Source organism: Siphateles boraxobius, unplaced genomic scaffold (assembly GCF_051911475.1).
Source record: "Siphateles boraxobius isolate OS27281-9 unplaced genomic scaffold, OSU_SipBor_1 41, whole genome shotgun sequence".
NCBI classification, from domain to species: domain Eukaryota; kingdom Metazoa; phylum Chordata; class Actinopteri; order Cypriniformes; family Leuciscidae; genus Siphateles; species Siphateles boraxobius.
Genome location: NW_027509042.1, coordinates 30,656,295 through 30,669,167, shown reverse-complemented (window position 1 = coordinate 30,669,167; position 12,873 = coordinate 30,656,295). Strand labels below are relative to the sequence as shown.

General features: G+C 40.8%; 1 protein-coding gene across 3 annotated transcripts in view; it reads right to left on the bottom strand.

Annotated features, from left to right (window-relative positions):
• The window catches only part of lhfpl4a (LHFPL tetraspan subfamily member 4a), a 152,666-nt gene that overhangs the window by 41,238 nt on the left and 98,555 nt on the right, over nucleotides 1-12,873 (bottom strand). For 2 of the 3 annotated variants that reach the window (XM_077199153.1, XM_077199152.1), the window contains exon 2: nucleotides 10,707-10,943. In XM_077199153.1, the coding sequence (XP_077055268.1) occupies nucleotides 10,707-10,943 (237 nt within the window). Of the gene's footprint in view, nucleotides 1-10,699; nucleotides 10,944-12,873 lie in introns of all 3 variants that reach the window. The other variant, XM_077199151.1, reaches the window with a different exon arrangement.

Sequence of the window (12,873 nt, the reverse complement as noted above, 5' to 3'; positions counted from 1 at the left end):
GATGTGCGCCAGCTACAAGACAAAAATGCTCATCTTACAGAATGTTTGGAGTGCTGGGAGAGGAACAGAGTTTCTTTAGTTAAAGAGCAGCCCAGGATGACGTGCAGCCCTTCTCCAACATACCACAGTTTGTAATATATCATGCTGATAATACCCATGCACCTAATAGACGGCACAAGGATGTTGCACTGCTGAATGACTGGCATCGCACAATGCTATGTGAAAATGATGACTCACGGGGAGGTGACAGAGCTAGGCCCTATTATTCTCCAGGAGGTGCCCCACGCACTCAAGACCGTAGGTATCATATTGATGACTACAGACGGCCCGCAGCCCTCGTCCTGTCCAACAGTGGAGTAGAAATGGGAGCCCTCAGAGCCGACACAGTGTATGCTTTAGGTCACCTGACAGCCAGCAGTCATTCAAACAACAGCCGGGAAACTTCCAACTTGAGGGGCAAACATCAGCTTCAGCCTCCCGGCCTCGCACTGATTTTAAAGTATTTAATACAAATGATGAGCACACACAACATCATAACATAACATGTGTTGGTGATTGTGGAAGGAGTGGAGGTCTCTGCACTCGTAGACACTGGCTTTACTATTTCCATTGTGGGGGAAGATTTTCGCATTCGCATCCCATGTTAAAAAAACAGTCTATGAAAACTTCTCTGGTACTTGCATGTCACGGGGCAGTGTCTGGACACCTTAGGTGTCTTAGTGCTAGGCATGAGACTTGGTAAAGAATTACTGCAACATGATTTCCAGGTTGTTAAAGGTGCACATCATCCTGCCATCATTGGCTGGGACTTCCTACAAAAACACCATGCTCTCCTGGATGTAGCCAATCATAAACTGTCTTTGTGGAATGTTGAGCTGCCTCTGCTTCCTACAGGACATAAAGCTGCAGCCTGTTGTAATGTTTCGGTGCTTGCATCTACCAAACTACCAGCATGGAGTGAAACGATTCTCACAGCGTGCGTGGCTGGAACGACGGCTGTATCTCCTGTGCCAACTGACTACACAGGTATACTGGAGCCCAACCCGGCTAGTAATGTGGCCGTTGCGCACACCCTCAGTGAGGTTCAAAATGGCCTGACTATAGTGCAAGTTCCAAACACCACAGAAGAAGACATCGAACTCCATGCAGGTCAACATCTTGGTGAGTCTTATTTTCTTTCTTCTATTGACACAACAGTGTTGGAGGGAGAATGTTGCAATGTCTTATCTGATTCCTGTGTCACTGCCCCAGCTGTGTCAATTGATAATTCTAACCTGTCTATATCTCAAGTGGAATCCTTTACAGAGCTGCTTACTAAGTATTCTGAAATTTTCAGTAAAAACTCTGATGACAGAGGTAGGACCGGAATAATTAAGCATAGGATTCGGACAGGGGAGGCTATGCCAATCAAACAAAGGCCGTATCGTGTGACACCTGAACAAAGACAAGAGATACAGCAATAAGTGACAAAGCTCTTAAAAGCAGATATCATTGAAGAGAGTTATAGCCCCTAGGCAGCAGCCATAGTTTTGGTACGCAAGCGAGATGGCACATGGCGATTCTGCCTGGATTACAGAAAACTCAATGCTGTAACCATAAAAGACTCTCATCCCCTTCCAAGAGTCGACGATGCATTAGATGCTTTATCAGGATCTGCTTGGTTCTCCACAATAGACCTGCAGCATGGGTTTTGGCAAGTTGAATTGGAAAAAGAAGATTGTGAAAAAAACGCTTTCACAAAAGGTAGTGGGCTGTACCATTTTAAAGTTATGCCCATGGGTCTGACAAATGCTTCAGCAACTTTTCAAAGGTTAATGGAGATGGTCCTTCATGGGCTGCCTTGGAAAAATTGCTTGGTGTATCTGGATGATGTCTTGATTTTCAGTCAGACTTTTAAGGATCACCTTCAGCATTTGGAGAAAATCTTTTCCAGATAAAAATCCTATGGGTTAAAACTAAATCCTTCCAAATGCTCGTTTGCTAAGAGTGAGGTTCAGTTTTTGGGTCACATTATCTGTGTCCCAATGTGAAGGCTGCGTCCTTCGAAGGCCGTATTTGAAGGCTGATTGGCCGCATTTGAAGGCCGATTGCGTCACCGAGGCGCAATGAAGGCTGTCCCAATTCAATTTCGCATCCTTCGAAGGCCGTATTCAAAGGCCGGTTGTGTCATCGCGGCGCGACGAAGGCTACCCTGATTCAAAAGCGACGCCAAATGCAGCCTTCGTTTCCCCGTGAAAGGAAGGATACATAAATGGATCCTTCACAGTCTATCCTACCCGATCCTGCCCCATAAGTCATTGCGCGCCGGTGACGACAGCACTTTTATTTAAAAAAATGACGGATGATTGTTCTTGTCGCCTAGCAACTGTGACAGCTACCGATGACGAGCGGGAGTAACATTTGAACTGCACTTTTTTATATTCAACTGGGTTTTATATTCCCGTAGTACGGAGCCCGGAAAGTCTCCTGTGGGGGAAAAAATCAATCCGTGGCGACGGTTGTGCAGTCCTTCCCCTCAGTTTATAAACTGTACTCATGAATTCTTAAACTGTTCCCTCGGTTTAACAAATCGTGCCCACGATGATTCAACCAGGCCACCTGTTTATGAGGGATGCTTTGCATTGTGTTTAAACTTCAGTTTTTAAAATGGATAATTTCTTCAATTTTCTAAAACTCCATTTCTGGGAGGATAAAGCTCAGTATAATAGAATAAGCAAAAAAAAAGACTTCACATATAAAAAAGAAATATAACACAAACACAAGGTTAGATTTTATTGTATAAAAATAAAACATTCATAAATTATTTTATGATTTACATATTAGCCTACTGTCTTCAGTGAACTCATTTATAGTTATAATTATAAACACAAATAATAATAATACTAATTATCATTATTATAATTAGTAGGCTACATTTAGGCTACATATTTAGAAACCGCTTTTATCAAAAAAAGGAACAAAGCAATTCGTCAAATGTCAGTCATAATACAGGTTAGAGTACAATAATAATACAGGGCTAAGATTATCATAAATAAACACAAGATTTTAACGCATATCCTGTTTGTGTGGAGTGTGGAGGCGCGGGTGCAGACACTTGCATTTTTCTATCAACAGTGGAAACAACTTAAAATAGGCTACTTTATCATTTCTGGTCATACAAAAAATTATAATACATCATTCGCAACTACTTTTATTTGTGCAAAAACGAATGGACGCAAAAGTACACGGAACCAAGACTAACTTTTTCTACAAATAGCCTACATTATTTGAAATATTTAATAATATAATGTCCGTGTACTTTTGTGTCCACTCGTTTTTCTTTTTTTAACCGTAATTGAAAACCGAAAAATTAACGGTTGTTAGGCTATTTTTAAAATGCAAAGTTGAGCACCAAAATTTTAATTTGAACTGTACACACCAAATACTGCGCAAAAAAAAATATTGACGTATTTTCAGATTTTTGTTTATGATTTTTTTCCCCTTTATTAAACATTTGAAATATTCACAAATTAGTAGGGGGAAAATATGAATTTTACTGGTTTTCTGAGGCCAAATTAGAACCTGGAAATTAGATTCAAATTTGTTTGTTTAAAAGTGGACATTTCAAGCTTGTATATGTAGGCTATATTTAGTTTCAGTTCCTTTTTGAGACGCGCTCCAGTTCACGGAGATCATGAAAGCGCGCCTGATTGTTTTCTTTTATTTTACAAAAGCACAAAGTTTTCTTGTTATTGTGAGTTTACACCAATAAAATTGTGTATTTTTATTTAAAAATAAAAAATATTGTGAGTACAGTTTATAAACTGAAGGGACGGATTGCACAACCGTCGCCACAGATTTTTTTTTTCCCACAGATGGAGGGTTTTTTCCCTCCATAATGCAGGGTTTAAATATTTACCATATTCATATTCATCATTTATATTGTCCATTTCTGCTACACAATAAAAAGAATACACTAGCCTACAAAATCGCATCAAGGTAAGATATAAGTGAACATTTGAACCATATGCCCATGTATGTTTTCTTTTCATTACACTATTTACGTAAGTTAACACCCAATACTTGAACAGTTTAAAGTGTAATCTGGCAATTCAGGAAGCAGCTTCTAAATTGGGACGCAGAAAACCTCTGGCCATTATCCGGCTATTAAAGCCGAAAATATATGACTGAAACATCCTCACCATGTCCTCCAGTAAAATATAAAAAAATACTGTTTATTCAATTATATAAAATGAATTATCAGGGTTCTCTCGCACCGTTGCTTGGCGCCAGGAGCGGTAATCGGGAACACCTGGATGTGCAATTCGGGAATCCTACGAAGGCTACATGGGGAGCGTCCTTCGAAGGACGCAGCCTTCACATTGGGACACAGCTATTGTATCTAAAGATGGGGTCCAACCTGATCCAAGGATTGTTCAGAGTGTTCAGGACTGGCCTATCCCATGCTCACCTACAGAAGTCATGGCATTTTTAGGATTTTGCTCCTACTATATGAAGAACTTTGCTCAACATGCAGTCCCTCTTCATAGACTGACAGAGAAAAATGTTGGATTCCACTGGACTGTGGATTTTTCAGGAGGCATTGGCTTATTTGAAACATGGCCTGTCTCGTCCACCTATTGTCTCTTTCCCAGATTTTCACTGGCCGTTCCATTTGTACACATACGCCTCTGCATCAGCTATAGGAGCTGTCCTTGCCCAGGAAAAAGGGACTCAAGAAACAGTGGTAGCTAATGCCAGCCATGTCCTCACCAAGGCTTAAAAGAAGTGGTCTACGTATGATAGAGAACTTTGGGCCATTGTCTGGGTTGTCAGACATTTCCGCCACTATTTGTACAAGCAGCCTAGTCTTCATCATTACGGACCACAAACCCCTCCTGGGCCTGAGAAAAATCCCTATTGACAGTGATCGCACTGGTTGACGAGCCTGTTGGGTCCTTGAATTGGATCCATTTGAATGGACGGTTATACACAGAAAAGGACAAAGTCAAGTCAAGTCATCCTCATTTATATAGCGCTTTTAACAATGTAGATTGTTTCAAAGCAGCTTCACAGAGATAAACATATAGTTTAAGGTAACAGAGATTGGTTTAGTTTTATAGTGGTTCTTAAAAAATGTTTTTTCCAGCTTAAGTTAGTTTTGATTGATTCACTTCCGTCTAAATGATAGTTTGTTATTAAATTAGGGGCCGCTAAGACGACACCGTTCTCTCTAAACAGACTTTAAACGCGAACCTGTTATAGACGCTGATGGCGTTCACATGCGCATTAAGAATTGATTCTATAGTTATGTGCGTTTGAATATATCTGCGCAGGTTTGTAATTCCTTACAAACAATGCCTAAACAAACTACTTGTCTTGTCTATAAATTTTGATGCAGAATTTTATTATATCTTATCACTTCGGGTAGGTACGCGAACCAAAAAAATCCACAACGCTTTATCTGTAGAGTGGTATAGGGATCCTCCATAGGGAGAGGCTAGTTGGCACTTCAGCACTGCATTGTCATCGGGTCCAGGCGAAAGTTCTTCGTCAGATCTTGAAACGGCCTGGATCCGGCAGGCTGCGGGAAAACCTCGGGATAAACAAAGACACTAAAATTAGCATAGATGCCATTCTTCTTATGATGTAACGAGTATATCAGGATTTAAGGGAAGTGTTCCCAGTTCCGGCTGACCTAATCTAAGCAGCCTAATATTGAATGATAGAAGTCTATAGAGTGTTATGTGAATGCTAGGTCAAAGAGATGTGTTTTTAGTTTAGCTTTGAACTGACAGACTGTGTCTGCTTCCCAGACAATGTTAGGAAGACTGTTCCAAAGTTTAGGTGCTAAATAGGAAAATGATCTACCGCCAGCAGTCGATTTAGATATTCTAGGTATTATCCACTGGCCAGAACTTTGAGATCGCAATAGACATGAAGGAGTCACGCTAATGCCGACGCCCTGTCACGTCGTCAAGAATCTGGCTCAGAATTTCAAAAACGCAGCCTTTTCGTCTGATAAGCCTGATCTTAGCGCACCACTGTCCAATACTGGTGGCTGTCGATTATCAGGTGTGCAGGAACCAAAAGACCAGGTTCAGTCAGTCGGCCTGACCCATGATATAGAGTTCTCAACGGGCCTGAAAATTACAACCCGACCCGGCCCGTGGCTTTTAAAGCCCGGACCCGATGTAACCCGACACATCAACATTAATTATCTGCCTGAACCCGGCCCACGGCCCGACGCCGATTTTCATACACGTATTATCATGACCAGCAGACGGGAATTCAAATCAACCTTTAATGTTCACGACTTTTAAAAATATCCTACAAACAATACAAACAACTGAAACAAACTTTAAATATATAAATAAGCTATATACTAAATATGCCTCAAATAAAAGTCTTCTGGACGACCCTGTTTTTTTGCTGTCATATTTCATCAGCACCTTGCATTTTGAGCATTGCACATAACCAGTAGAATTTCCATCAGAATCCAGCACCACTCCAAACACTTTCCAGACCTCTGATTTTCCCACTCCTGTAGTAGCGACGGTGAATTCTCCTGCGGCAAGTTTACTTTTCACCAACTCCATCTTCTTCTCCAGGCTAAAGGCGTGCACGCAGCGGCGTCAGGTCTGCCCCCGCGATGCACGTTGCACGCAGCAGCCAGACTTTCTTTACGGTGAACAGCAGCGATGATTAATATTTTTTTTTTTCACTGAGCGGAAAAGATTAAGCCCGAGGTCCGACCCGACCTGAGTCAAACCCCGTCGGGTTTGTCGGGCCGAACCGGCTCGTTGAGAACTCTACAATGATATACCAAAATCAACCGCTTGTGTTGAGCAAGAAACTGGGAGAGCCTCCTCTCTCATTCTGCAGTTGGCTACTGTTGAATCGAGTTTCAAAGAGCAGCAACAACAGGATTCAGTTTTAAAGGAAATTGTGAGTTGGAAGCTCAGAGGCCGCAAACCAACATATAGGAAGATGAACAGATGGTCACCTGAAGAGAGAGCTTTGTGGAAAGAATACTTCAAGTTAACCCTACACAATGGTCTCCTCTGTCGTGAAATTGTTAGTCCAGTCACCAAATCTGTGATTTTTCAGGTCATTGTACCTCAAACCTTAAGGGACCAAGTCCTTCAGTCCCTCCATGGCAACCCTATTGCTGGTCATCTATCAACCGAAAAAATCTTGCACCAGGCACAACAGCTCTGCTTCTGGCCTTTCATGTCGCGAGACATACCTAAACTCATTACTGCAGACTTACGTGCCATCCAGAAACTTGCACTCTGCTAGCGAATGTCGTCTTGTGGTACCATCTCAAAGAGGCACAAAATCTCTTTCTCGGACCTTTACCATGACTGTTCCCTGTTGGTGGAATGATCTGCCTAACTCAACCAGAGCTTCTGAGTCGGTAGCCACTTTCAAGAAACTGCTGAAGACGTATCTTTTTCGGCAGCACTTGATTCAATTGTACTAACACTTTCTCTTCTATTCTATAAAAAAAAAATGCACTAAAGTTAAACTGAGAGGGGTTATAGCACTTGCGTATTGTTGTCCTACTGTTAGTTTAACTGCTTCTATTGTTCTCATTTGTAAGTCGCTTTGGATAAAAGCATCTGCTAAATGAATAAATGTAAATGTAAATGTATACGAGAGTGGTGTAAGAAGTGCGTTCCTTGTGATGCCCGACGCACTCCAATCCCTGGTCAAAAAGCACCTATGAAAACAGTGGTAGCGACAGCACCATTTCAGAAAGTGGCCGCAGATATTCTTGACCTTCCTATTACACGGCTAGGAAACAGGTATGTTCTTGTTGTTCCAGACTATTTTTCCAAATATGTTAACCTTTATGCTGTTCCAGACCAGAAGGCTACAACAGTGGCTAAGTGTCTTTTCGAAAATTTTGTCTGTGAGCATGGCATTCCAGAGGTCTTACATACCGACCAAGGGCAACAATTTGAGTCAGACCTTTTTAAACATCTCTTCAAAATGTTGGGTGTTCATAAGACCAGAACCAGCCCATATCATACACAATGTGATGGTATGGTAAAATGTTTCAATAGAACCCTTATTGATCAGCTGGCCAAGGTCTTGCAGCAACAACAAGGGGAATGGGATGATTACCTTAGCCAGGTGGCTTTAGCGCACAATACTAGTCCCCATTTGTTGACTGGCTTCACTCCCTTTTTCCTCAGGCATGGTAGAGAAGCCAGATTGCCGGCTAACCTGCTGCTGCCAGGTTGTGTACCGGACTCTCCATCCAATTCACTGTCAGATTATGCTGTTACCCTGATGTGTAAACTTCAAGATGTATTCACTACTGCAACCCAAAACAGGGAACAAGCATATCATCAGCAGAAACGACACTATGATAAGCGTCTGAAGTTTACTCCTTATCAACGGGGAGACCTTGTGTGGCTGCATGACCCTACCACCAGCAGGCAGAAACTTGCTCCATTGGAAAGGGCCGTTTGAAGTTGTGGACTGTTTGGAGTCAGAGGTTGATGTGGGTGTCACTTACATGATACATTATCTGTTAGACGAATCAAACAAATGTCAAATTGTCCATTATAACAGACTGAGACCATACTGTGCACCTGTCCTTCAAAAAGAGAAACAAATTGACCCCTCTACTCCACATCCTTCCCCATCCTTGACCACTCTATAAGGTGCCTTACCTAGCGCAGTGGTACGCTAAGATCAGGCTTATCAGACGAAAAGGCTGCGTTTTCAAATTCTGAGCCAGATTCTTGACGACGTGACAGGGCGTCCGCATTAGCGTGACTTTGTCCTTTTCTGTGTATAACCGTCCATTCAAATGGATCCAATTCAAGGGCCCAACAGGCTCGTCGACCAGTGCGATCACTGTCAATAGGGATTTTTCTCAGGCCCAGGAGGGGTTTGTTGGCCGTAATGATGAAGAAGCGCTGCTTGTACAAATAGTCAGAGGGTGATGTGGGTGTCGCTTACATAATACATTATCTGTTAGACGAATCAGACAAATGTCAAATTGTCCATTATAACAGACAGAGACCATACTGTGCACCTGTCCTTCAAAAAGAGAAACAAATTGACCCCTCTACTCCACATCCTTCCCCATCCTTGACCACTCTATCAGGTGCCCTACCTTTCAAACCCCCACAAATTGTTCTGTGCACATCTAAGGGAATGTCTAAGTACCCCATCCAGCCACGGACGCTACTTAATCCTGGACCTCACCCTTCCCTGACAGACCAGCTGCCTGTGAGCAGACCTAGGTCGACGTCAAGTTAAATTGCCTGGGTATTTAAAGGACTATGTTTTGACGTAAGAGTGTCTACATGCCTGTGGTCCTGGTATGGCTTATATTTGTATTGTTTGTTTCATTCCATTGGTTCTGTTTCCTTAGCCCTTACTTGCCTTGTTCAATGGATGTAGGCTAATTGCAAAGAAAAGGGGACGTTTCTTAAGGGGGTGGGGGAAGAAATGTAAGGTTAAATATATATATATATATGTAAATATTAGAAACGCTGTTCAGCGCTGGAGAGAGCTAAGTGGGACAGACGAGGATGTTGCTTTGATTCGGTTTCACATGTGAGTAAAACTGGGTTTGAGTGTCATTGTGTCTGGAGCAGCTCTGCTGTTGGCAACTAACAACCAACTCTTGTTTGTAATTACTATTGTGTGGTGTACATTATTTTTTTGTGCTTCCTTGTCATTCGTTCATCACCTGCGCTGTATTTCTCATGAAGCATTATTCTATTGCACTTCTGTATAAACAGACATCCACTCTTGGATTGTGTGAGTCCAGTTAATGAAAGTCTAAGGGCTGTTAGGATTGGATTGAGAGTTTTGGAGGTGGAGCAGTGAAGAAGGGGTGTGTTTGTTTGGGTTGATTTCAAATATCAACATTGGCCAACAGCATGTTTAAAAAACTACTGATCCCACCTTTAAAGGAATTGGGGTGTTCTTCTTCAGATTTTAAGATGGCATTTACACCTGGCCACTTCATGCGTTTTTGATTGATCAAATTGTTATCCAATTGAGAATGTTCCCTTTGCACTTAGCTACATAAATATGTATGTGCAAAACAAGGGTTGACCTTTTAAGGGTACTTGCCCAGTGACAAGCTGTTGTACCTCTAAATACAACTTTTGCACTTTTTTGTTCACATTTTTTCACATGCATCACTTCCGTGCTGATGATAACACTCTCTTCTTCAATTAATGTTTGAGTTTTGTGGTTGCTCCATAAGTCTCATCCATTATGGCTCACTCACATGTGGATCTAGGGCTACCAATCTTCCATGCCTACATATCCCCATTTGGAAGGAGTACAGCTTAAATATGTGACAAACAGATGCTTTTACATTTGAGAATTGCATCTGAAATTCTTCTTAAACCAGAACCTGAATTGATTTAAGATTGGATTCAAATGCACTTGGTCTGTTCATAGTTGAATAGTTATGATGGCCAAGTGTAAATATCCCCAGGCACTCAAGCTTACTTACACATCATATCAGTTACCAAAGAGGAGCAAAAAAATTAAAAATGAAAAAACAAACAAACAGATGATGGCCCCTTGAAGCCATCCCAAACATATCACAAAAATCCACAGCAACACTGCAACTGTTTTGTCATATCAAACAATAACCACTTTAATGATTGGCTATGAATGATGTTATCTGCTTATTTTATAAGGTTGCATGCACAAACAGTGATCTGTAGGCCACCCCTCACCTTTATTTTCAGCCTTGATTTCTTCGTGTATAAAGTCGTTCTGGCGGTTTCCGAGGACAAAAGCAAGAAAGGACAGGATGAGAGCATCTAGGATGCCGATGATGGCCAGTATGTAAGCCCAGCGAACTGAACAGTTTCCCAGTGTGTACTTTCCTGTTTCCTCTCCGCACATATCCCGGATGACCTCTGCATCCCAGCCATCTGGGAAAATCAAACAGCCCAGCACCAGGCACACAGCTGCCAAGAGAGAAAGGTTGAGAGACTGAGACAAAGGATGATTTAACAAAAACGTATCAGTACACTAATCACACATCAATTAAGGTAAATTAATAGTTTTGTCATACAATTCAATATCAGCTTCAAAAAAAATTTGGTCGCCATTTATTTTACAGTGTTTCTGTGTATCTACACAGCTGTAAAAACACTGTAATATTGCATTAGTACATATTCATTCTTGATTCCTAATTCTTAATATTCATTCCACATTCTTAATTTGTAATTATTTTGTGCAACTGCTTGTAGTTCATTTAATAAATAATAAATAATGAGGGTGTGGGGGTGGTAGGGAAACCGTCAAGTGCTTTTACACTAGGGCCCATATAATAATACTACAACACTGTTACTAATGTTGCTTAAATGCACCTCAATACACTAGTTTTCAGGTTGTTCCTAAAATATGGGGTTGTACAGGTGTAGACCAGGTTTCCAGCAAATGATTATTTTGATGACTGAGCACTCCGATAACTATTTTGGTCTAACATTTTAATTACTTGTTTGAGACAATGTACTTATTATTTACATACATGTTTCTACATTGTACTTATATTATTTTAGTTAGCTGCATATAAGTACATCTTTAATTAATTTATGTGATTACATCTATAGTTATACGGTTGACTCTTCCCTTCTAACCCACCCATAAACCTATACCCATACCACCTAAACCTATACCCAAACCTGTCCCTAATCTTACCCATATCCACCTCAATAGCAGCACAAGTGTTTTACAATTCAACATGAATACATTAAGTACACTGGATTTATTTTTTATGTAAGTACATAATAGTTAAAGACAACTAATATAAATTTTGACAACTTTTGTTAGAGGATGAAATGGTTGCAGGAGGTGTCAAATTCAAAATCTGTGTGATTAATTAGTACTAGTTAAAGGGATCATGCATTGAGAAATAAAAAATTACTTGATCTTTTGACATACAGTAAAAGGACATATAGACCTCTTCGATAAATTGTGTTTTAACACGTCTGAGAGATTTACAATATCAATAATGTTGACTATGCACTTAACTGGACGAATGTCAATCTATTGTAAAGACTATACTGTGCATTTCTAGTCCCCTCAGTTTTATATATAAATGAACAAATATAACCTCCACCTTGCTGCTTTGAACAAATTTTAAACTGTTCACCTCACCCTTCATAATCAATAGTTTCCGTTTCCAACTAATTTTTCAATAACACCATCATTCATATAATTTGCTAAAAGCATTTAAGTTAGTTTCATGACAAAGAACTCTTCATCTATTCCACTACAACCCTCAGTCAACTTCATTACTCTAATCACTATGAGTCTCTTTCTTTCACACTTTCTCCTATCCATTATCCCATCCCACTCATAAGACCTCCAGGACTGTGATAAATAGTAGTAGGCAGAAGAAAGACCAAAATCAGTAATCTTGTGTCTAATGTCTAATTGTAATATGGATAAGTCTTTATAAATACTTATTTTCCTTCCCAAACAAACCTCATAAGCCTTTTAGATAACCTGGGCACATCTGCATTCAGGGTAAGGAGGGATCTACTGTGACTGTGATTCCAATTCCAACCCCTTCGAATGTCCACCCCACAGTCAGGCAGGAGTTGCATATTCTCTAGTTTACTGCCTTGGTACTATAGGAGTTGGCATTTTACAGACACAAGTAGCATGACAGTGTGAATCATCAACCAACTGACATGTCTTCTGCCCCAACTAATGAGTGATCTAGAGAGAAGAATAGTCCGGTCCCAGTCTGAGATTCTGATTGTAGTGTCTTTGGCCCAATGATGTTCATTATATCCTCATGATTTGTTGGTGTTTCTGCACTAATGTCTTTAACCCGATGTGCACAATTATGTGTGAGGGTCAAAGGTTTGGTCAGATGAATATTAA